The 25,404-nt window shown below is 43.2% G+C and overlaps 1 protein-coding gene across 3 annotated transcripts in view; it reads right to left on the bottom strand.

The window, feature by feature from the left end:
• The window catches only part of Ttll11 (tubulin tyrosine ligase like 11), a 239,708-nt gene that overhangs the window by 184,628 nt on the left and 29,676 nt on the right, over positions 1 to 25,404 (bottom strand). For all 3 annotated transcript variants that reach the window (XR_009227434.1, XM_058581688.1, XM_058581687.1), the window contains exons 2-3: positions 11,330 to 11,426; positions 4,721 to 4,854 (exon numbers count right to left, since the gene is read on the bottom strand). Coding sequence is in view for 2 of the 3 variants with exons in the window: in XM_058581688.1 (XP_058437671.1) it covers positions 4,721 to 4,854; positions 11,330 to 11,426 (231 nt within the window). In the remaining variant the exon portion in view is untranslated. The remainder of the gene's footprint in view (positions 1 to 4,720; positions 4,855 to 11,329; positions 11,427 to 25,404) is intronic.

Here is a 25,404-nt window from a genome sequence, read left to right on the forward strand (position 1 = left end):
GAAAATTTTAGCAAAAATTTCAGAAATATAGAGGAAGAAACATTTGCCAACTCATTTAATATGGTTTGCATTATCCTGAAAGTAAACCAAATAATGATATTACATACCAATCTCACATGACCCAAGATACATTCTTAACAAAACATTGCAATTAGATAGCATTCAGAAGGTATGTAAAAAGGATAATACATCATAACAAGTGAAGTTTACAACAGGAATGTAAGTTACAACTAATGTTTCCAAGGTTTATTTACTCTTTAAAATATCACTCAATGAAATTCATCACATTACCAAAATAAAGAGAAAAATCATAATGTCGTCTTAATAAATGCAGAAGAGACATTTGACGAGATTAGCGATTCATTCATGGTGAATAGTTTGCAAGCTATAGAAGGTAGAAGCTTATAGAAGGGTATCTGGGAACAACCCCTAGTTAATACCATATGTAATCATGAAAAGTTCTACATTTTCTCCTAAGGTTGAACAAAGCAAGCATGTACCCTTTAATCTCTTCTATTCCACATGGTCTTGGAGGTCCTAGCCCAGTACACTTTAACAAGAAATAAAAAAATAGATTATTAAAAAATAAATAAAATGTATTTATTCACAGATGAATTGGCTGTGTACATAGTAAATCCTGGGGGGGAAAGGAGTTGAACAAGGTCACTTTATTCAAGTCCAAGATTAAAAAGTCAATTGGATCTATATACTCTCAACAAATTGGAAAACAAAATTCAATAAATACCATTTGCAATAACATAAAAAACCAAATATTTATTTAGTGATGCATTTAACAAAATATGTACAAAATGTCTACTTTGGAAACCATAAAACATTGCTGAGACATATTAAGGAAGACCTAAATAAATGGAGGTCAAAGTCATGGATTAGACCACTCAGTGTTGTTACAATGTCCTCTGTCTCCAAGCTCCACAGATTCAACGCAATACCAACCAAAGTCCCATCTTGTGGATCTTGGCAAACTGACTAGAAAACTTATCTGTAAACGCAGAGAACCTATAATAGCCAAGACAAGTCTGAAGATAAAGTGGGGAGACTTATGCTACCTGATTTCAAGACTCACTACAAAGACTCACTATATAGTAATCAAAATAATGTGGGGAGTTAACATAAGAACAAAATAGAGATGAAGGGACCAAAACAGGGAATTCAGAAATGACCAAAATATGCATGATCAACAAAGATGCCAAGATAATTCAATGAAGAAAAAAACCACAATTATTTCAAAACAAAGAACTGGTTGTACATAAGAAAGAAATAATTTAGAGCTTAATTTCATGCTATATACAAAAACTAACTAGAAATAGACCATAGACTTCAATGTAAAAGATAAAACTATAAAATTTCCTAGACAAAAACAAAGTATGAATTTTTCTTAACCTTTTTGTAGGCAAAGAATTTTTATACATCGCCCCAAAAAACACAAACTGTAAAAGAAAATTGGACTGTATAATGTTTAAAACCTCTTGCTTTTCATAAGACAGAACTTAAAAAATGTAAATTCAAGGGAGGAAAAGACTTGAAAAGTTAAGTGGGAAGAAATATCCACAATATATACCTATACATCCTAATACATATACAAAACACTTATATCCAGAATACATAAATAATCTGTGATTTCAAAACAAAATAACAGGAACATATTCAAAACTTTGTTCACTTTTACTAACAAAAGAGGAGATTAGTGAGGAGCAGGCAGGAGCCACCCCTGGACCAACCAAAGCTGTCCCCTGTATCCCTGCATTTAGCATCTCCATCCCGCCAAAGTGGCCGTCATGCCCAAGAGAAGGGCAGAAGGGGACACTATGGGAGATAAAGACACAGTGAAAGATGAAGCACAGAGAAGCCCTGAGAGGCTGTCTGCTAAGCCTGCTCCTCCAAAGCCTGAAAAGGTCCCTGCAAAGAAGGGGGAGAAGACACCCAGAGGGACAAAGGGAAAATCGCCCAGCGGAGAAAACAGATGCCCAAACAGGCCAGGCACAGAAGCTGATGGCACTGGAGATGCCAGGGCAAATGTATATATTTCTGATAACGATGTACTTCTGGGGACTTTAGAGTTTGAAGTATTATTTTTGTCAAGTTTTATAAAAATGCAGAATTTTTAAAGCCATATTGTTAGCACACAGAACACTTAATTGTTTTTTGAGGAAGGTACATATCTTCACCCATAAAAAGTCTCCAAAGCTGGATTGCTCTGGGCAAGAACACCTTTCCCTGCTAGTTTCGAGATATGTGTTCTTGGCTCCCAGGAGGAGGGACTCCCTGACATTGATACATGTGGCCACCTTCAGCACAGATGCATTGTGGTGTGGGGAAGCTCAAGTTCATCTTTCTGCCCCCTCTCCCTCTCTGCCACAGATCTAGATTTACCTCACTCAAATACAAACACCTCTTGGGATCTGACTGCCTGAAATTGGTTTTACCAGTGTGCCAGGCAATCAGGACTTTCCAGTGAAATTACTGAGACAGTGTCCCTCAAAAGGGCTACGGTTCCTTTTCTAAACTGTGGCTGTTCAAGATTGGTAATTCTGCCATTTTGATTTCATTTCCTGTAAGTCGGGGTCCGCTCGTGAAAAGTGATTAAACAACATGCTAAGAGTGAAACGCCAACCCTCACTCTGAACTTTCCCTGTCCAGAGCATCAAATGAAGACTTCTTTGGGTGTTACAATGGCTTTCTGATTTGGACAGTCCATCCAAGAAGGGAGTTTGAAAGTTGTTAAACACTGTTAACAATTGCCTGCCCGTGTCCTGTCTGGAATACCATAATTGTTTATGAAAAGTATCTTTAAGAAAGCTGAATACAGTTTGTTTAGAAAAAATGCAAATATATAAAAAGCTCACGGAAAGGAATCCAATGTCTAGTCACTGAGGAGGTATAAATTAAAACCATAAAGCAATACAACTACACATCTACCTGAACATCTCAAATGAAAAAGACCGACACTGCCCAGCACTGGCAGTGATGTGGAACAACCACAAGTCTTACACACTGTCATCAGGATGTAAACTACAACCACTGTGGAATTTCTTGTATGAAGTCTGGTGACTTCTTATAAACAGATACATATTCATATGATCCAAAAATCCCACCCAAAAGAAAGAAAGCATATATCTATAAAAGGACTTACACACGTGATCATGACAACTCTATTTGTAATATTTCCCAACTGGAAATAACCATGAAGCTCATGCATTGTTAAACAGATAAATAAACTGTGGTATATTCATAAAATGGAAAACCAGCAATACAAATGCAAACAACTGATACAACAAACACAGATGAATCTCAAAAACATAATTCTAGGAGGGAAAAAAAGACAAAAGAGTACATACAATGATTCCATTTATGAATTTCCTGAGCAGGCAAAACTCCTGGGGAGTGGGATTGATGGAGTACACTGCAGAGGTACAAAGGGACTTTGGAAATGATGAACATACTCCTCTCACTTTTAGATTTTGAAAACAGTTGATCTTGTCTTAATTTGGCCTTGCAGAACAGTTAGATATAGAGACAGTGGTAGAGATGGGAAGGAACAGTATGGTATTCTACCTAGTGCCAAAAGGGTGAGCAGAGCCACCCAAACTGAGGAATTAGAGTGAAAGTGGGGAACAGCTAGTGGGTGTTTTTAATAAACTTTATTGAGGCATAATTAGCATCCAGCAAGATGCACCCAGTTTAAGTTAAAGTTGATGGATTTTTAGAAATGTGCAAGGACCCATATGACCACCCTCTCATAGAAAGCTTCCTTTTAAAAATTACTTCAAGCTGTTTACATGTTTAGTAATCATATTTTATTAAAACAAAACAGTTTTGAGGCACTAGACAATGAAACATAGGCCTGGAATCAGCTCTAGATTTAAATCCTACTTCTAGAGCAGGTCACTTAATTTCTCAAAAGTCTCAGTTTCCTCATTTATAGAATGGTAATATTACTAAAACCAATGACACAAGATTGTTGTGCAGATTAAAAGAAATAATGTTAAACTTCTAGCAATATGCCTGGAACATAGTAGGACCACTAAATGGTATTGGCCTTTTCGTGACCACATAGGCACATGTTGCATGGTTATCCCGTAGTCCCTAGTTATGGTATTAACTACGGAACCTGCCAAAGGCTTTGAGATGGTCCTAAATGAATCTGTTGAAAGACTAATCCAAATGGCAGTTCTGAGTTCCGCTCCCCTGCTGTTTCTACTTCACATTCAGTGGTGACAGAGCCAAAGCATTTCACGCTTAAACATTTTGCTTCGAGACAGAACAGGCCATTTGAGAATCAATTCTGGAACACATTTAAAACAGGACTTTTAAAAGGTTTCGCCCTCAGGTCGTCAGACCTGCTGCCTGGGCTTTAAGTGGAGCCTGACCCCCCTCACTTCATACCGCTGGGAGCCAGAGATGCTCGGCCTCCAGGATCCCCTCAAATGGCCCTGCTGTGGGCTCGACCACCTGCTCCATCCCACTGGCTGGCCGGTGCCCTGACTCTGATCCAGCTCCAATACCTGCCTTGGGCCGGTCTCCTGAGGTCAGGACCTGTCGCCCCACCCATTCAACTCTGCAAGTTGCCATGATGGTCACCAACACCTTGTCAGGATCAGCTTCCTGGAATGCCCGAGGCCCAGCTCCCAACACACAGGAGCCAGGGCACAGTCACAAGCATGATCTAATTCAAGGGTCACGGGGATGGAGTGCCATCTACCTGAGTGACAAAGAGCTGGAACTCCTCTGGCAGAATCCATGAGCGAGGATAGAAGTTGTACTCCTCAGGAAAGAGATTCTGCATCATTCTGACCGCTCTGCTCAGGGTCACTTTGCGCACCATCTCCGTCATGCCTGGGGAGAAGAGAAGCTGTGAGGTTGGAGCAACGGGGAGGCATCAGTTATAAAGCAGCCATTATCCGGGATTTTAAAACCACTCGCCCCCCGCCCCATAATCACTTTTTTCAAGCAGCATTTAAAAACAGGTCTGAACTGTTCCCCATAGCACTGATTCATGATTTGGAAAGCTCTACCAAATTCATGAAAATGGATGGATTTTTTTTCTCCCTATAAAAACGAAGCATCAGTTTGAAAGGATGAATTTTCACCTAGTTTATTATTCTATTATTTGTCCTCCCCGGGGGTAATGAATAGAGAAGCATTTCTATCTTGCACTTAAAACTTAATACCCTCTTTAATTTGGGGCCAGAACACATAATTCTGGGATTCCTTCTATCTTGTACCCTAGAGAATATTATCTAGTGCACTCTGGTGACATTGTGAGAAGTTTAATTAAGTTGCTTTGTTTTAATCTTTCACGGGTATTAAAAGCATAAAATGGAAAATACACACCTTTCGGCATAAAATCTGTCTCCTTGAACCAAGGACAGGAAGTGGAAAGGAAACCATAGCATAATTTATAGTTTAACAGGGAAAATGAATTCATAGGAGTTCTTCAGTTATAAGCACTGACATTGACATTGATCAGCTCTCATTAATTTACCCAGAGGGGACTGAAATGTCTCACTTGAAAAACACTTTAAAAGAATGGTGGATTTTTTTCCCCCTTGTAACATCATTAGTAACTCTGACAAGAAACTGAGCATAAATCTTAGCAAAGTTTAAGCAAATAGGTAAAAAATTATTATCAATTTTAGCCTCCTTATTTCTTAAGGCAAATGTCACTACTAAAAATGGAGGCTAAAAATAACCTTCACCCTGAAAAAGACTAAACAGTCCCATGACGGAAACTAGAAATTTGCTTAGCACAATTATTTTTAATAGAGAGTCCAGAATTCCATGTCCGCTTGGCATGCCCAAGTTACCGCACATTCCAAATGGGCTCCGTCAGGATGAATGAGGTTTCTCCCAACACCCACATTCAGGAAGCAAATGAACTTCTAAGAAGGCAGGTCTTAATAACCTACTTCTTGCTTCCCTCTGCATATTAAAGAGAGCAATAAATCTAAAGATTGCAGCTTCAAGGTGTCAATGCCCAAGTTCTTAGCTCCTGTTTGGAAGGATATAGGGCAGGATTAAGGTAGGAATAAAAGAGCTTAGGAAGTACCAATTAACTGTGCTCTGATGTGGACTCTTCGATGTTAAAGAAAACTCACCGAGAATGCTGTCCTGAGGATTCCAAGAAACGAGCATGGAAAATCATAGCTATTTCCTTTTATCCCCATCCCCAGTGGAATTTTTGAGTTATAAACACCACAGCTAAAGGCCAGGTAAACAAAACAAAATTTCAACAGGTTTGATTGAACCTTTCTGCTTATATTCGACTTCCATTTTAGTTACAGTATTAAATCAAAAATCTTCCAAGCTAACTGTAATGTAACAAGTCCTCACACCCAGTAGAAATGGTGGCTCCTAACCAAACAGTGTTGTGGTATTTCTGCATTTTCCTGGCAGTGTGACAGGTTCTCTTTCTGAAACCCCTCAGCAGGTCAGAAGGAAATGAACAATTCAGACAGAAGTGCTGTGAATACAGGGGGGCAGTGGAAAGCTCAGAAAAGTCTCATGAATGTCAGTGTCCAGCCAGTGGAGGAACCGCTCATTCTCAGTCTGCTCGGCTCCTTCTGTAATGTGCACCCTCAGTCCCACCAGCTGACAGATGTTTCCAGGTTTGTACTTCCAGGCAACCAACTTAGGAAGCACCTCTATGGCCAATGGCTACTTGCCCTGGTACTCCTGCCTGCAGAGGGCAGCTGCTCACCCCTAACTCTGCCTGAATGCCTGTCTCCAGGAGGCACCAGATGAGCCCTCCCTCACCCATCTACTACCTAAGACTTTGTTCCTCTCCATATCTAAGCCATGGTCCCATCCAGTGCTGCCTGGGAAAGAGTCTCAGGCCCTCACAAACCCCTCACAGAAGTTGCTGACATCCGGCCTCTGCAGGTAGCCCAGAGACAGGTGTGGAAGTGGCGCCTTCTCACACTACAACCCTGACAAGAGTGGACTCATGCTCCCCAAGTAACTGAGTGACAGGGAGGTGGCTGCCGCCCTGCTGGCTCCAGACCCTGCCTTCCTTCCCTAAGCAGCCACAGTCCTTCCCCACTTCTCATCCGGGACCCTTCCCTGGGCTCCAGACTCATCAAGACATGTGGTGGAAAGTCCAGGTCTAACCTTAAGCTGCCCCCTGCTACAAGTTTGATCCCCACTTTCTGTCCCAATTAGATAAGGAGGCTTTTATGTGTTTTTCTGAGGCTCCATTGCTTGTTCCCAATTTTTCTTTTTTTTTTAAAGGGAGAGAGAGAGAGAGAGAGAGAGAGAGAGAGAGAGAATATTTTAATATTTATTTTTTAGTTTTCGGCGGACACAACATCTTTTTTGTTTTGTATGTGGTGCTGAGGATCGAACCCGGGCTGCACGCATGCCAGGCGAGTGCGCTACCGCTTGAGCCACATCCCCAGCCCTGTTCCCAAATTTTCGTAGCCTTATCTTTTGCTTCCTGTGGCTGAGTGGCTGCCATCACTATGCACAAAGCTCAGGCCTCCGCCTTGTTCTCTCCAATGCCTCCCCAGCCCCCATACGTGCCTGCAAAGGCTGGACTTAGCCCAGCGTCTGGGATCCTGTGCTGACCACCAGAGTCTCTCAATGAGGTCTACCCTAGATGTCCCTATGGTGGCAGTTCTCCCATCAATTGGGAAAACTCCCTAACCTTGGATTACAGCTTTGACACAAGGGCTGGCCTCCTGCCACTCTTTCTGAGGTGTGGGTTCTTCTGTCTGCTGCGCTGCAGCCTCAGGGCCTGGGGGTCTCATCCCTTTGGAGTTAACCAAGAGTGTAACAGTTGGATCCTCAGACCTGCCCGTGCAGCCCTACCGAACCCAACAAAAACCGAACAAACGGAGCTGTATTTGGAGCACTATTCAATGCAAGTAGCATTGAAACCAAAAATTCTTGTCATTATAGCCACCAAAAAGAAATACTTTCTGCATTCCCATTGCCACTGATTAGCTGATCTCCTGCCCGGGTGCTGCAGTAACCTCTCCCCGTATCTCCGTTCCCTCTCTCAGCCTTTCCACCCACCTCCCATGTGACCCTCTGGCTGGTCTTTCTAAAACACAGGATGACCCACATCATTCTCTGGTTTAGAAATGTCTTGGAGCCCCCTACTCCCCGGGAGTCCCTGCCCCTAACTTCTCCACCCACTCTCATTTGATCCGCTTCCATCCTCAGGGGCCACCTGTCCTCTGCCTCCTGTTTGGTATCAGGCCAGGCCCGTCCATCTCTGGAGGCTCAGTGCGAAGGCCGATCCTCTTCTCCTGGATCTCTCACCCCCTCAAGCAAATCTGGATTAGGTGGCTCCTGACTCCCACGCGCTCCAGGCTTCCCCAGGCGCAGCACTTGGGTTGTGTTTTGCTCTCTCCTGCCTGTCTTTCTCATTATCTTAGTGTCCTCGGAGCCCAGAACAGTGCTGGGCCACCCTGCAGATTCCCCCCTGCAGCCCCCTCCTTGTGGTCATCTCTCAAGCACTGCCCACCCTGCACTGCCGCACATCTCAGACCTTGAAACTCAGGAAAAAAAAATAAATAAATAAATAACCTGTTGTTTGTAAGCTGGGAACTGACAATTTGGGTTGAAGCAAAGACATATCTAACTCAGATTACTTTTTATAGAAAATCATAATTCACCGGTTAAGATATAATAGTGTATTTTGAATAAAGAAATTGCCCAGAGAAAAGCGAATGAAATCCAAAATGCTGATACAAACAAAATAAATTACTTCCATATGCATATCCCAAAGTTTTCCGTTTTCGCAGCATGTGAAATAGCTACACTTCTCTGGTGCACTGCCTAGAACTTAAGTAGCATACCAGGCGTAGGAAGTACGATTTTAGAATAATGGGTGTATGGGAGACAAGATAAAAGTGGACCCAACTGGAGCCACAGGACAGGATGTTCTGGAATTGCCTACGGCTAAGGATTTCTGTCTTCCACAGGGCAGTGCTGCTGCTCCGCCCAGAGGTTCCAGAGCCTGCTTTGTCATTACAGCTAATTAATTGTTGTTAGTAAAGTGGAAAATTACAAGTTCCAGTCACTGGTATGTGGAGTACGGGATGGGCAAACTTGCCTCTTGGAATGAATGTACTTTCATCACCTTTAATAAAACTAGTTCTTCAGGAGTACTTTTTCCCCCTCTATATTTCTAATTTGTTTTCCAAATATAGACCCAAACATAGCTACAGCTCTCCCACTCAGCCATTCGCTGAGGCATGAGCAAATGGAGAAAATGTAGATGAAGCCTCATTTGATGTTTCATTTCTTAGTAATTCATTCTAAAGACTCCTTCACTTCCAGATTGGGTTCTCCCCAAACCTTAAAAAGTCCTTTTACTGACATGGAAAAGTATTTTTTTTCTGAGCAGCCCAACAGGAGAATACAGTAGCTATCCCATTAAACGGGGGTACAGGAACCCTGTTCGCAAATCAATCTTGTTCCCTAACAGAATTCTCTCTCCTTCTCTAAGGACAAACAGACCTTGGGTTAACCTTCTGTCTCAGTATCCCTGGAAACCAAAAAAAAGGCAGATTGCTATCTGTGTTGGTAGACAACAAAGTGCACAGTTAAGATGTTCCCTGATTGTTGAATTGTTTAATACCTGTAGGAAGCCATAGCTCTAGGCTGTCTTAGTGGTGATTTTAATAACTTAACATGACTCTTACAGGGACCTTGGAAGCTATGCTATGGAGCAGTTAGGAGAGACACTGACTCCTTGGGGCATCTGAGCCAAGACAGATGTGGATCTGGTCTCCTTACATCTCCTCTCACTCACTCAGCCAGAGGCCGGCTCCCAGTACTGTAGAAAATACTTCATTGAAGAGAAATGCTGGGCATAGACTGGCTGATAAGCTGTGCTTCCTGCCCTGCGTCCTTCTAAGAGCCAAGTGTGGCCTGTGGTAGTGACCTTGTCAGTCTGCATGCTGAACTTGAAAATCCCCTCGCGAATGGGGCAAAAGTAGTCAGTGTAAGAAAATTGTTTCCTGAGAGGTGTTTTCTTCAAGGCAGAGGGTGGAGTGCCAAAGAAAAAGTGGATTTAATTTCCTTCTAATATAAGTACAAATAATATGATATTAAGAAAAAACACCTTGTAGTTAGGCAAGTATAACTGCCGCCATATAAAAACGATAAACATGGTTAAGCTTTGGGTGAAAATACAGAAACATTCACATTGTTATTTTGTTAAATGAGGGATATAAAAATGATAAACATGGTTAAGCTTTGGGTGAAAATACAGAAACATTCACATTGTTATTTTGTTAAATGAGGGATAGGATTCAGGGTGATATTTTCTTTTTTTAAATTATTTATTATTGTACTAGAATACGGTTTGTTCAATACATTATCAAAACAACTATAAGACCCCATGGCTGGAAACTTAACTAAATGTTCCCTTCTCCCTAACCAGTCACACTCCCCTTAGCCTCCCTCTTCATGTAGCCATCAAAAATAATGAACAGCAGTAATCACAGAAGAAGGTGGTAGAGATTTAAAAACAAAATAAAAAGCGTAAGTGGTATCTGGGTATAGAGTGGAGGAGGCTTTTAATATGATCGTTATGACAATTTTCTGGCCACCCTCCTTGTAGGGTAAGTCCCATGGAGACAATGTCATTAGCCTTGTAATACTTAGCATGGGGACTAGCGTATTCAGGTTTTTTTTTTTTAAATGGAACCTCCAAATACAATTCTTAAAAAAAGAGGAAGTTGCCAAACATGGTGGTGCACGCCTGTAATCCTAGTGATTTGGGAGACCAAGGCAGGAGGATTACGAGTTCAAAGACAGCCTCAGCAAGTTAGGGAGCCCTAAGCAACTTGGCAAGATCCTGTCCCAAAATGAAACAAAAAGGGCTGGGGATGTGGTTCAGTAGTTATGTGCCCCTGGGTTCAATCACTGGTACAAAGAAAAAAAGGGGTGGGGGGTGATATACCATTTCTGTGATACATTCTTAGAAGTGTAGCATTTCAGTTTCCTGCAAGAGAAATGTTCTGTTCCTTTATTTTGAGAATATAGTCCCCTCATTTGACCTCCATATTATATCTATAACCCAACAAATGAAAATCATGTTCTTCCACCAGTAGGATTAGACCAAGAAAGCCTGGCTTTAAACCTGCACAAGCCTGTCTGCAATCTTTAAACCCCTAGTGGCTTAAGTCCTGATTACCTCTGCGCTGACTTCCCTCCCAAGGTGACAGCAATACAGCAGAGCACAGGCAGCGAGTCCCAATTAAGAGTCCTCAAGTTTGATCTCAAAACACTGTCATGTTTTTGTAGAAGAACATACTCTGGGACTCGGCTCGAGAAACACAATAACAGCAGATACCTGGAAACTTGTTCACTTGACCGGATAATATGTCATTGTCATGAAATGAAACTCCATGCCAGTAGATGTCACAAGGCAAGCGTCGGCCAAATGGGAACTAGAAGACAGAAAAAATTATATGTGATTAATAGTAAGAATAAGAGGAGCGGTGACCACACTGGAGTGTCTGTCATGTACAAATTCCAGACAGCAGGGCACGCATCACATGACTAAATTCTTCTAAGGATGGCAGGGAGGCAATATGTTTTCCTGTTTTATGATGGAGAAACAGATTTCGACAGGTAGCAGAGCAGCCAGGTTCTGCCTACAGGTGGCAGATGCTATATAAACTACCAGCCTTCCCAGCACCCTTCACTGGAATCCTCACAATTATCTTATAAAGGATTATTCCTTTTGAACTGAGTAAAACTTGGGGCTAAGAGAGGTAGTTTAACCATTTCACATGCCCTGGGTCACAGAGCAAGGGGAGAAATCAGGATTTGAGTCCAGGTCTGTGCAAGTTACAGGCCCAGACGTCCTTCCCTTTCTCTGAAATTTGCAACCCTCAACCCTGTCCCTAAGTATTAAGCAGTAAAGCTGGGCGTAGTGGCACATGCCTGTAATGCCAGCTATTCTGGAGGTCAAGGCAGAAGGATCCCAAGTTCAAGGCCAGCCTGGGAAATTTAGTGAGACCCTATCTCGAAAATAAATAAATAAAAAGAGAGCACCTCCAGGTTCAACCACACACACACACACACACACAAAATCAAAGTCTGTCTATCTCTCTCTCTCTCTCTCTTAACACACACACACACACACACACAAACTCTACAAGCAGGATATATCCTTGGTGCCTAAAACAGTTCCTGGCACTCAATAAAGACTTTTGGAACTAATAAATGAACAAGCCAAGAGTGGACATCTGACTCAAGATGAGATAATCAGATTCTGTCTTCCAGGAATTTGGAAATCAGAGATTCCAGGCAGCCTCTGCTAGTCCTTAAAATGGGAGCGATAAAGAGCCAGAGCCGGACAGCTGTGTGTGGCTGTGCACCCAGAGAAGAGAAGAAAGGGCCAGTTTCCAAGAGAGAGAGGGAGAGATGAGAGCATGTTTCCTGAAACATAGGGGTGACCTAAGTTCCTTGGCTTCCAGGTCCTAAGCCCAGACTCTCAGGAGCCTGGCTGCCCTCCGCCCTTGGGTCCTGTAAGATCGCCTGCACCCTGGAACATCTTTTGGTGTTCTAAATTCCTCTTTGGCATAAGCTATAGGATTTCAATTATTTGTGGCTAGAAAATCCCTCACCGACACAAAAGGGCTTGTTCTTTCCACTATGTTCTGTTGCTTCTTAAAGTTATGAACAAGTTTTATATTTACAGAATGTGTTCTTTAAACACGTAACTCAGATGACTTGTTAGAGGGGAAAAGTGAGGACATGCTAGTTCATATTTAGGACTCACTTGTTGAAAGTCCAAATGAAGAGAAATGCCAACACGTTAAATGAGAATTTCCCCATTCTCAGACTAGCTGAGGAGGATTTTTAATCTTACTGAGGGGATGAGATCCAATGCAAACGTGTGGCATGACTAAGAAATGGCAGGGGGCCAGGATTGTGGCTCAGCGGTAGAGCGCTCCCCTAGCATGGGCAGGACCGGGGTTCAATTCTCAGCACCACATAAAAATAAAGGCATTGTGTTGTGTCCATCTGCACCTAAAAAATAAATATAAAAAAAAAGAAATGGGGGGACTTGGTGCTTTCCAATCATCCCAAATTAAAACAGGAAAACAGTTACATTATTTCAAAGCTGTGCCAAAATGAGGCATATGTTACACACTCAATTAGCATTTTAACAACTGCCACCTGTAAATTATAGCATTTCACTCATGTTCTTTGCATCCATTGGGCTATAAGTTATTTATTCAGTAATCATAAATACAAAGAGATACAACGTATGTTATTGTGCTAATATAGAGAAGGGAGCATAACTTTACCAGAGAAATGTCTCTAAAATGCAGGTTATCCAGGAAAAGTGTACCAAGATTTAAGTGGCTTTTCCACCCTCCAATGTGGGACCAACACCTGCTCCTTGCCAGTGGACGACCTGATGAGACTTTATCACCTTATCATCCCCCTCATCCTTACCACCTTCCTGAATACAGCTCTCCATTTGGAAGCACCCTTTGGCTCATTCCACTTGAGAAACTACCAATTTTTTAAATTTACCCATTCTTTCCATAATTATTATGTGCCAGACACTGTTCTAGGCCCTGGGAATAAAGAGGACCACAATTTTAAGTAGGTGCCGGGTATTCATCATCCTGCCTCTCTGTCAGCTCTGTTTAAAACTTTGCTTGCGTGGCTAATGTCATACTCGATGGTAAAAGACTAAAAGTTTATCCTCTAGGATCAGGAACAAGATCAGGATGCCTGCTCCCCTCACTTCTATTCGACATAGTACAAGTTCTAGCCAGAGCAATAGGAAAGAGGAAGAAATAAAAGATATCTGTTGGAAAGGAAGAAGTAAAGTCCTCTGTAGATGGCCTGATTTTATTTTATTAATACATATTTTTATTGATTTTATTTTTTAAATACATGACAGTGCAATGCATTACAATTCTTATTACACATATAGAGCACAACTTTTCATCTGTTTGTATATAAAGTATGTTCACACCAATTCATGACTTCATACATGTACTTCAGATAATGTCTATCACATTCCACCATCATTGCTAACCCCCTGTCCCCTCCCTTCCCCTCCCACCCTTCTGTCCCATCTAGAGTTCCTCTATTCCTCCCATGCTCCCCCTCCCTACCCCATTATGGGTCAGTCACCTTATATCAGAGAAAACATTTGGCATGTGGTTTTTGGGGGATTGGCTAACTTCACTTAGCATTATCTTCTCCAACACCAACCATTTACCTGCAAATGCCATGATTTTATTCTCTTTTATTGCTGAGTAATATTCCATTGTGTACATATGCCACATTTTTTTTATCCATTCATCTACTGAAAGCCATTTAGGTTGGTTCCACAGTTTAGCTATTGTGAATTGTGCTGCTATAAACATTGATGTGGCTGTGTCCCTGTAGTGTGCTGTTTTTAAGTCCTTTGGGTATAGACCTAGGAGAGGGACAGCTGGGTCAAATGGTGGTTCCATTCCCAGTTTTCCAAGGAATCTCCATACCGCTTTCCATATTGGCTGCACCAATTTGCAGTCTCACAAGCAATGTATGAGTGTGCCTTTTTCCCAACATCCTCTGATTTTATATGAGGGAAACTCTAAGGATTCCACAAAAAGACTATTAAAATAATAAATGAATTCAGCAAAGTTACAGGATACAAAAATCAACATGTAAAAATCAGTTGTGTTACTATATACTGACAATGAACAATACAAAAGTAAATTTTAAAAAACATTCTATCTACAATAACATCAAAAAGAATAAAATACTTAGGAATTATTCAAGGAAGTTAAAGACTTATATACTGAAAACTAAAAAATCTTCCTGAAATAAATTGAAGAAGACCCAAATAAATGGGAAGACTTTCTGTATTCATAGACTGGAGGACTTAATATTGTTAAGATGCCAATACTTTGCAAAGGGATCTACAAATTCAATATAATCTCTACCCAAATCCCCATGACTACTTCTTTTTTTTCAGAAATAGAAAAAAACTTAAAATTCATATGAAATTGTATGAGGGGATGAGAGCCAATCCCAAATTATGAGGGGATGAGATCCAATCACAAACTGTCAAAAACAATTGAGAAAGAACCAAGTTGGAAGTCTAATATTTCCTGACATCCAAACTTTAGAAAAAAGCTATATTGTTGTAAAATAATGAGATACCACCTACACACCTATTAGACTGGCTAAAATCCAAAACACTAATACCACCAAATGCTGGTAAGGATGTGGAACAACAGGAACTCTCATTCATTGCCTGGTGGGAATGCAAACTGTCACCTTTTGAAAGACAGTTTGGCACTTTCTTACAAACCAAACCGAACACTTTTACCATGATCAGCAGTTGTACTCCTTGGTATTTATTTGAGTGAGTTGAAAACATGTGTATACAAAAAACTGCACATGAATATTTGTAGCAGCTGTATTCATAATTGCCAAAACTGAGAAGCAGTGGAGCTGTCCTGTTAATGGATAAAATACTGTCGCATACAGACAATGAAATATTGCTCAATGCCAAAGAGAAATAAGTTGTCAAGTCACAAAAAGACATGGAGGAGTCATAAATGCATTACTAAGCTAAAGAAGTCAATCTGAAAAGACTCCATCATACTGCATGGTTCCAACATAGGCCATTCTGGAAAATGTCACTATGGAGACAGTAAACAGATCAATGGATGCCAGAGACTGGAGGAAAGAGGGATGAACAGGCAGAGTACAGAGGATATTCAGAGAGGTGAAATGAATCTGTGAGGTACTGAAATGATGGACACATGTCATTATACATTTTTCAAAACACACAGACAATAAAGAGTGAACCCTAATGTAAAGTACGGACTTTGGGTGATCATGACATGTCAATGTGGGTTCACATTGTGACAAATGCACTGCTCTGATGCAGGACTTTGATGTTGAAGGAGGTTGTGCAGAGCAGGGAAAGGGGCATATGGGAAATCTTTGCACTCCCTGCAAACTTTTACTGTGAACTTTAAAATGTACTGAAAAATAATATAATTAAAATGAAAACAAAACAGTGTGGTACTGGTGATAGACAGACATATAGACCAAGGGAATAGGAGAGCCCAGAAATTAACTTCTGCATATATGGTCAAATGATTTTTGCCAAGTATTACAAGAAAATTCAGTGGGGAAAGGGCTGTCCTTTCAATAACTGGTATGGGGGGAAATGGATATTCATATGCAAAAACAACGAATTTGGATCCTTACCTTACACCATACACAAAAATTGAATCAAAATGGGTTACATACCAAAATATAAGAACTAAAAATACTAAAACCACTAGAAGAAAATATAGGGGGAAATCTTTATAATATTGGATTTGGCAACGATTCCTCAGATGTGATACCACAAGCACAGGCAACCAAAGGAAAAATAGATCAATTAAAATCAAAATTAAAAACTTCTGAGGACTGGGGTTGTGGCTCAGTGGTAGAGCATGTGCCTTGCATGAGTGAGGCATGGGGTTCGATCCTCAGCACCACATAAAAATAAATAAAGGTACTGTGTCCATCTGCAACTAAAAAAAATAAAATAAAACTTTTGTGTCAAAAGACACTGTGAACAGAGTTAAAAGGCATCCTATGAAATGGTAGGAAATATTTGAAAATCAAATATCATATTTAGAATACATTTTAAACTCCTAAAATTCAACAACAATAACTAACTGGGCAAAAGTCTTGAATAAACATTCTTCAAAGATGATACACTAATGGCCAATTAACACATACAAAGATGCCCAGCATCACTAATCATTAGGGAAATGTAAATCACAACCACTAGATTCTACTTCACACCCATAAGGATGACAGTCATCAAAAACAAAGCAAAGCTGGCTTGGTGGTGCACCAGCAGCTCAGGAGGCTGAGGCAGGAGAGACGGTGAATTCAAAACCAACTTCAGCAACTTAGCGAGGCCCTGAGCAACCTAGAGAGACTCCATCTTAAAATAAAATACAAACAAGGGCTGGCGATGTGGCCTAGTGGTTAAGCACTCCTGGGTTCAATCCCCAGTACAAAGCACGCACGCTCGCGCACACACACACGAATAACAAATGTTGACAAGAAAACAGAGAAATTGGGATTCTTATACACAGGGAATATAGACAGCTGCTGTAGAAAACAAAATTACTAAATGGTCTAGCAATACCACTTCATATACACAAAAGAACTGAGAGCAAGGACTGGAACCGACATTTGTACATGCTGTACCTAGAAATCTTATTCACAGACCAAAAACTGGAAATAGCCCCTGCCTATCAATGGATTAAGAAATAAACATGATGTAGTGTATGAACATGATAGAATATTATTCAGCCTTAAAAAGGAAGGAAATTCTGACATGTGCTACAACATGGATGAAACTGGAAAAATTCTGCTAAATGAAACAAACCAGACCTAAAAGGTCAAATATTGTCTGATTTCACTGATACAAAGTACCTACAATTGTCACATTCATTGAGACAGAAACTAGAATGGCAGTTGATAGGAAGGGGGTGGGGTGGAGTGGGGAGTTAGTGTCTGACAGGTAGAGTTTCCCTTGGGGAAGGTGAAAAGGTTCTGGAAATGGAAGGTGGTGGTGGTGGTGGCACAGCACTGTGAATGTGCTGAATGCCACCAAATGCTACACTAAAGATGGTTAAAATGGTAAATTTTATATTATGTAATTTTATCACAGTAAAAACAAAATGAAAAATCTGTCTGCTGAAGCCCTCTGAGGCTGAAGGGCACCTGGCTGTCCTCCGTAGCGTGGAATGCCGCTCAGGTTTTCAGGGAGCAACTGACATCTGACAAGTGGTGCCCAGACCCGGCCCCATCTTCTCCAGGCCCACACCAACCTTCCAGGGTCATCCAGGGCTCTCAACCTGGGAGTCTTCTTTTCTTTTCTCTTCACACCCTTTTTGAAAAGAACTAAGTGTGGGGTCAGTAGATGTGAGTGTTCTGGAAATGCCTTTGTAACATGCAAACTCGAGATCTTCGTGAAACCTCTGTCCCCTTAGTATATGGAGACCAGGAAACCTGCCAGGCAGTGATGGGAACCGGCCAAGACAGGGAAATGAAAGTGCTTGGTACATACCACGGAGCGGCACAAACTGGATCAACCATTAATGTGTTTATTCAAATGCTGATTCAGTGCCCACTTTGTGACACAGGGTGTCTCAGATGCCAGTAACAACACCATGGAAATATGTCTGCTTCATGGCCTATACCATTTATTGGGGAAGTTGAATCAAATAGTCAATTCAAATGACATATGAACCACACTAAGGGCTATGAAAGGAAGTCCAAAGAGTAACGAGAGCACAGGGGGGACCCGATCCCCTCTGGGGAGTCTGAGAAGGGCGCCTGCACCAGATAAGCATGTGTCCATTTGCCCAGGACACTTCTAGTTTATGCCTGCTGTCCTGGTGTTACGATTCATGACAACCCTGTTCATGTCCAAATGCATCCCCGCTCGGCCCCTAGACCACATGTTCATCCTATTCCCGAGGAAGGGCTATCCGAGCTGAGGAAGAACAGGAGTTTCCAGGAGACGAGGGGGAAGGAGTGGTCATGCAGAAACAACAGATGTGTAGAAGTCCACAGGCAGGACCTTGGCCTGGCACCCAGGAAACTGGAAGGAAAGTCAGGGTGGCTGAGGAGGACAAGAAAGTAGTGTGAGATGGAGGTTCAGCAAAGTCAGCCAGACAGGGCTGCAGAGCGTCGGGAAACCCTGGGAAGAGGAGGGGGGACTTCATGAGCCATCAGAGAAAGAGGGACCAAGAGATAGAGAGCACGTGCCATAAAAGGCAAGGAGGACCACGTTTGAAGGAGAGAGAGGAGGAGAGGTCAAGCAAGATGAAAACCCGACCCTGCCCATTAGATACAGTGACACCGAGAACTTCAGAACCATCTGGGCCCACACCCATCTCCTTCCTGATCCCTCATCACTTACGAGGTTTACAGTTTCTCTATACTGCTTTGTAATTATTCCATGTAAAAAAACTCTTGTCTCAGGCTGGAGCTGTACCTCAGTGGTAGAGGGCTTGCCTAGCACCTGTGAGGCACTGGGTTCGGATCTCAGCACCACATAAAAAGAAACAAACAAAGGCATTGTGTCCATCTACAACTAAAAATATATTAAAAAAAAAAAAAAAAAAAAAACCTTTTCTCTCCTTTATAACAATGAATTGGACATGGGCGTTTCAGGTGTCCGATGCTACCAACCAGTTGTCCAGTGGGTCCTAGGCCCACAGAAAAAAAAATAGAAGCCCTAATTCTTAGACTCAGGTATGGCACATCCTCCCTCCTCAACTGGTCATCAAGCCCTCCAGCTTATCTCCTAATTTGTCTTCTCATCCCCCTTCCTTAATTCCCACCACTACACCTTAGTTCAGGCCTCCTCTCCCAGCTTGATGAGGACTAGACCAGCTTCCTCTCCTCCTCCCCTCCCCCAGGGGCTCTCCTGGGCCCCCCTGTCATGCAACAGTCAGAGAGATTTTTATTTTCAACACAGTTCTGACCATGATCACGGCTCTTCAGTACCTTCCCTTGGACCACAAGATTGAGTCCAAGCCCCAAGCCTGGCCTGAGAGACAATTCAAAACCCCCTCCACCAACCTGCCGACTGCAAGTTGGCCACTTACATCTCGGTCTCAGTCACAGTCAGATGACTTTTGATACTTTGAGGACAGAGCACTTTCCTGTTCTGGGGCCGGGGTTTCTACGCACTGTTACTTCTGCCTGGGATCTTGACTCCGTGACGCTGTTCCACCAGCCCTCCCTTCTGTGTGGCCTGTCAACACCCATCGAAGGCCATTCCACAAAGTCTCGTCAGTCTGCCCACCTTACCACTCTGCAAACTCTCTGAGGACAAGGACAGTCCTGTAGTCTCCTGTGTATCCCTGACACCAAGTTTTCAGCACATTGTGGACTTTGCTTTCAATTTTTGAGGGGCATCATGAATCCCTTTGCAACTTTCTCCAGAAAAGCACACACATGCACAGATGTTTTTCCCTAGATTTTAGGAGATCAGAAGAGCCCTTTTCAAGCCCCTGTTGCCCACACACCATTGTTAGCAACATCAGCAGTAATGTTCCCTGAATGAAGACTGACAAAGAGAATGAACTTACAAAGAGCAGCTACTCAAACATCATCGCCATCATTACCAAAGTTTGCATTTATGCGATGCCTAACATTGTAAATATCTTATTTAATTCTCACAATAGTCTTATGAGAAAGGTAGTACAGTTAACCCTATTTATAGATGAGGACACCCAGGGTCAGAATCTGGATCAAATCCAGGTCGGCCTGATTCTAAGACCCATTCACTTGACCACTTGCTAGGGTTTGGATGAGTGTCCCCCAAAACTTACATACCCTAGGATATGTGCTGTTGGAAGGGGTGAAATCTTTGGGAGGTGGGACCTGGTGAGAGGTCCTTAGATCCTTGGGGGCATACCCCTGAAGGGGATTGTGGGAGCCTGGCCAATCCTCTGTCTCTGCTTCCTGGCTCCTAAAGTGACAAGTTTGTTCAGAAAAGTTTTCTCTAGTATTGCCATTCAGTAGTCCCACCAGAGTTACAAAGCAAAGAGGCCACATGATCTTGTGCTGGAACCTCCAGAAGCATGAGCTAAATGAATATTTTCACTTTACAAGTGATTGCCTCAGGTATTTCATTATAGTAACACAAAGCTGACTAATGTACCACTCACTGCTCACTACTTTTTGAATGGATCACTGTAGTTGTATTTATTAGGCACATATAAAATGTAACTAACCTATCTTCACTCTATACACTATCAGCTTTGTCACAAGAGGTTCCTCCTTCAGAGCAGACACCAGGGTGGACCCCAAATCTTTTCCTGTTGCCCAAAAGACTAAAAACACACTTGAAAAATGGTCTGGCTCAAACAAGAACCGGCACTATTAAATGTCCTTTGAGTATATTTGTGCTTAAGGAAGTGATGTTTGGGTCTCTCTCCTAATGGCCCAAAGAGCAAGTTCAACCCCCACCCCCTGGGGATTGTGCAGAATGAAATTCCACAGCGGATGCTGATAAAAGCACAATTCACATGTCTGTACTTTGTGAATGACTTTCTTTAAAAAGCTGCTTTCTGAACAGAAAATCTTTCAAGTCATTGCAGATAAAAGTGGCAAGTAAGCTTTGATACAGGCGAGTACGTGTGTAGCACATCAGCAGGGGAACTGATCCAAACCGGTGCTTTAAAGTGAGCGGCCCAAGATACTCAAGGTGGGACACAAGTAGCGTGTGGAGGCCAAAGCATCAGGCTGGATGAAGACGATCCTGGGTCAAGCCCCAACCTACCGCACCCCAGCCTGAGGCCCCGAGGTTCAGCAGCTCAGCGTTGGCAAGGTCTCCCTCCCAGGGCTGCCACGTGGGCACAGGCAATGCGTAGGACAGCACTTTGTAAATAGATAGCTTGCTGTTATTTAGGACAGTTTATTATTTCTAGTGCCCAAGGAAATAAACGCAATGGGTAAGTTCAATCTGAAAAGATGCCAACCAGGGCGGAGTAGCCCCAGGACAGCTCCAGAGCAGCCTGCGGCGGTGCACCTGCTCTCGGGGAACCTTCTGCGCCACCCGGGCGGAGTCCGTAGTTCCTCTCAGTGCCCCCCTGTCCTCTGCTGATGCCTTTATGTTCCCAGACTGCTGCCTCTACCACACAGAGCGCTTCAGGGTAGAGACATTTCACTCTTCTCTCCAACTTCTCCACCTGCATGTCCGAGCTGCTGGCCTCTAAAGATAGTCTTCGATGAACCTCGCCTGCTGGAATTTATAGGCTTGTGTGACAATCACAGACTTGGTCTAGGTGACCAGCAGCATATAGCAGAAGGGAGTGTCACTTCCAAAATTAGGAAATCTTTATAAAAAGACTGTGGCTTTGGGTTGGGTCTCTGCCCCTCCCCACCACCACCACCACCACACACCCTTCCTCCTCCTCCCTCTTGGTGTCTCTGTGTCTCCCCCACTCCCTCTGGGAATACCTAGGGAGAGGCCCAGTTGTGAGGAGTAGAAGCCCCAAGCCAATGCCACGTGAGGACAGAGGAGCGCTGAGCCAGCTGGAAAGTGGCCCCGCAGCCCCAGCTGAGTTTCAGAGTCTGTGGCCCTGGCCAACAGCCGGACTGCAGCCTCATGAGGGAGGTGTTAGCTGTGGCTGACACTTCAACCTAATAGATCTCTTTTTTTCGTACATTTTGGTTTCACCTCTTCATTGTGCCTGATCTGACTCACATATCTAAAGCTGACTTCCTCTGGTCAGGGCTGTCCTAGAGAGTGGCTATCTTGGCCTAGGGCCAGTCTCAGCAGTGAGAACTCAAAGCAGCACACCTCCCACCCCAAAACCCTCAGATTCCTGGCCCTCAGAAACTACGTGAGATAGTAAATGCTTGTTGTTTTAACCTGAAGTGTTGGGGAACTTTGTGCACAGTGATAGACAATGAATGAACATTTTTCTGTTTTAGAACAAAAGCTTAAGAGGTAGAAAGCATTCTGGGGGTGAAGGGGTTTAAAACTAATACATAATATAATAATTAAATAATACATTTAACTAGGTGGCATGTATCCTATAAATATCCCTGCATTTTGCAGATGAAAAAATGCAATCCCATTGTTAATTAGTGGCAGAGAGAATTTGAAGCCATGCTGGTCTATCTCCAAAGATTGTGCTCTTTCAATTCTGCTGAGCTAGATGGACAGATGGATGGATGGATGGCTGAATTAACCCATGGAAAACTGAGCATGCACAGCAGACAGCTGTGGCTAACACTTCACGGAAGATGTCATAAATTTGTTTAATACAGTTGCTGCTTCAGCAGCTGTTTGCAGGCCTGACGATAGCTATTGAAACCCAGTTGTACCAGTCACCTTTGGCCTAAATAAAACTTCCCATGTGACTTGTACGTGATACAAACTGCCTGTGGCTCATCCCACTGACCCACACCCAGCACATTCTATAGCTACTGATCGTAAAATCAAATGATCAAATAAATACAAGTTTAAATTTATTTCATCATATAAGTGAGCCATATGCAAAGAAGTTCCCCTCCTCAACTGTTTTCTTTAAACTAGTCAATCTACAACCCCCAAGGAAAAGCCCAGAGGAAAATGCCCATAGATAGACCTTAACCAGAACATAGCCCTGTAGATTCTCCCTTCTTCACCCGCCTCCTCCCTCTCTCTCTCTCCCCACCCACCATTCCCTGTGACCTCCAGACTTCCCAATGACCCCCAGTGGCATCTCTAACCTCTCTGAAATCTAATAAATGTCTTTTTTTCCATACATTTTGGTTTCACTTCTTCATTGTGCCTAATCTGACTCATATATCCAAAGCTAGCTTGTCCTGGTCAGGGCTGTCCCAGAGAGTAGCTATCTTGGCCTAGGGCCAGTCTCAGCAGTGTAAACTCAAGAACAAATTTGAAAGAAACCATAACAATAAAAATCATAAGAGAAGAATATAGTGAAGAAACATCCAGAGGCTAATTAAGACAAGGAAAGGATTGAGCAACTACTCTTCAAGGAGGAACTAAAAATCTAATACTGTTCTTCAATCAAGAAAGTAAGCTACGTGAATGCTGCTGGGAATCTATCCATGTTAATCAGCTTTCTGCTACTGCAGCAAATACCTGAAATAATCAACTATAAGAGGAAAAGGATTTATTTGGATTACAGTTTTGGGGGTTTCAGTTCGTGGTCAGTTGGCCCCATTGCTTTTGATGATGTCAACTTGATTGGATTATTGTAAGGATAAATGATGTGTGTGATCCATTGGGCTCTGCACCTGGCCCCCAGTGCCTGTTCCACAATAAGTGTTCAACAAGGCTGGTTTCCTTCTTTTCCATTCTTCCCCAGAATTCTTCAACCTGTAGTTATTGGCTGATATTAAAAAAAAAAAGAAAGAAAAAAGAAAAGAAAACCTCCCCCATGTCTACCTCTCTGTTGTTACCCAGACTTGCTTGGGGACAGGGATGTTCTCCGGGACTGGCCCCAAGGCTGAGTGTGCACACAGTACATCCAGAGTATTAAAGCCATGTAGGTCTTGGTGAGAAGGCACTCAACCTCTCAGGAGAGCCAGACTTGCAGAAAAGTCCCTTGCCGTGAGAACAAATTCCAATTGGATTCCAATCTTGGCCCTACCATCTTCAAAGGCCCTCATTTCATCATCCAAGGAAGAGGAGCAGCAGAGCCTCCTGGCAGGGGATGCTGCGGAGATGGAAACAACCACAGAGGCCAAAGAAGCTGTGAACCAGGGGCCCGGAAGGGAGTAGGAGCTAAGTCCAATCAGAGAATATGGAGAGCCAGGCTCCCGGATTGTTCTTCACTAATTAGGTCCCTTGATGGAAAGGCAGAGGGGAAGAGTCCCCAGCCATGCCTGATGACAGAGAAAGCAGAGGCTGGCCCCTCCACAAGTCCTCCTGGGAGAAACAATAGTGAAGCAAACGTGGGTCCAGACTGCCAGGGGTTCAGGAGCCAGGCTGGGGGCAGAAGCAGAAGTGGGGACAGATAGGCAAAGGGATCCTGGAATCCTGGATGATAAAGGGCTGTGTGGGGGCCCAGGAGCAGCATCAGTGGTTTCTGTTCAAGGTGAAGAAAGTGTGAGCAAAGAGGGCCCCTGGAGCTGGGTGTGCAGGAGGCTTTTGCCAGGAAGAGATGAAAGGAAATAGGGCACAGGGAGCAGCGGTTGCGAGGAGGATTCTGGGAGAGCACAGGAGCTGCGGAGACCCTGGAGAAGTCCACGTGGAACCACCAGTGGTGGAAGCTCGACCTTGATGCTGCAGGTGAAGGACGGCCACAGGAGGCGCTCCAGCAGGGCTGTGGCCAACCCAGAGAGAAAGAAGTGCAGATAGGAGAGAGAGAGACTGAGGGCAGCACGCCCAAGGGGAAGATGAGCGGGGCTGGGAGAGGAGGAGGAGGAGGACGCAGGCACGAGGACTGGGTCACAAGGAGGGCGTGGGCTGGGGAGAGGCTGGGGAGGACCGAGGAGTAAGAGCCTGCCTGGGCTCCCTGCATAAGGACCGCACGCTTCTCAGCAGCTCCTTCTCGTGTGCCCATGAGCTGGCACTCCTGTCGCAACTCTGCCAGGTTCCTGGTCTTTGGGACTCAGAAGGACAAGATCCCACGGGGCTAACTAGCGCTCGCTCGGAGGAGCCTTCCAATTTAATAAAGACGCCGTCTGGCTCCAGTGGGTTTCCCGGGAACACAATAATTACTCATCCCCTAATAGAGCCAATAAATATAGCAAGAGGATAAGTAATTAACAGCCTTTTGCTGGAAAGTAGCAATTCTTGTGATCTATGAAGTTTCCTCCTCCTATTCACCCCTTCGTTATCACAGATACAGTATGACACTCCGGGCAAGCACGCCATTTGTTGTTCACTAAATTAATCGC

The sequence above is a fragment of the Marmota monax genome, unplaced genomic scaffold (genome assembly GCF_021218885.2).
Source record: "Marmota monax isolate L192 unplaced genomic scaffold, Marmota_monax_Labrador192_F-V1.1 WCK01_AAM20220418_F8-fsc00020, whole genome shotgun sequence".
In the NCBI taxonomy this organism is placed as follows: domain Eukaryota; kingdom Metazoa; phylum Chordata; class Mammalia; order Rodentia; family Sciuridae; genus Marmota; species Marmota monax.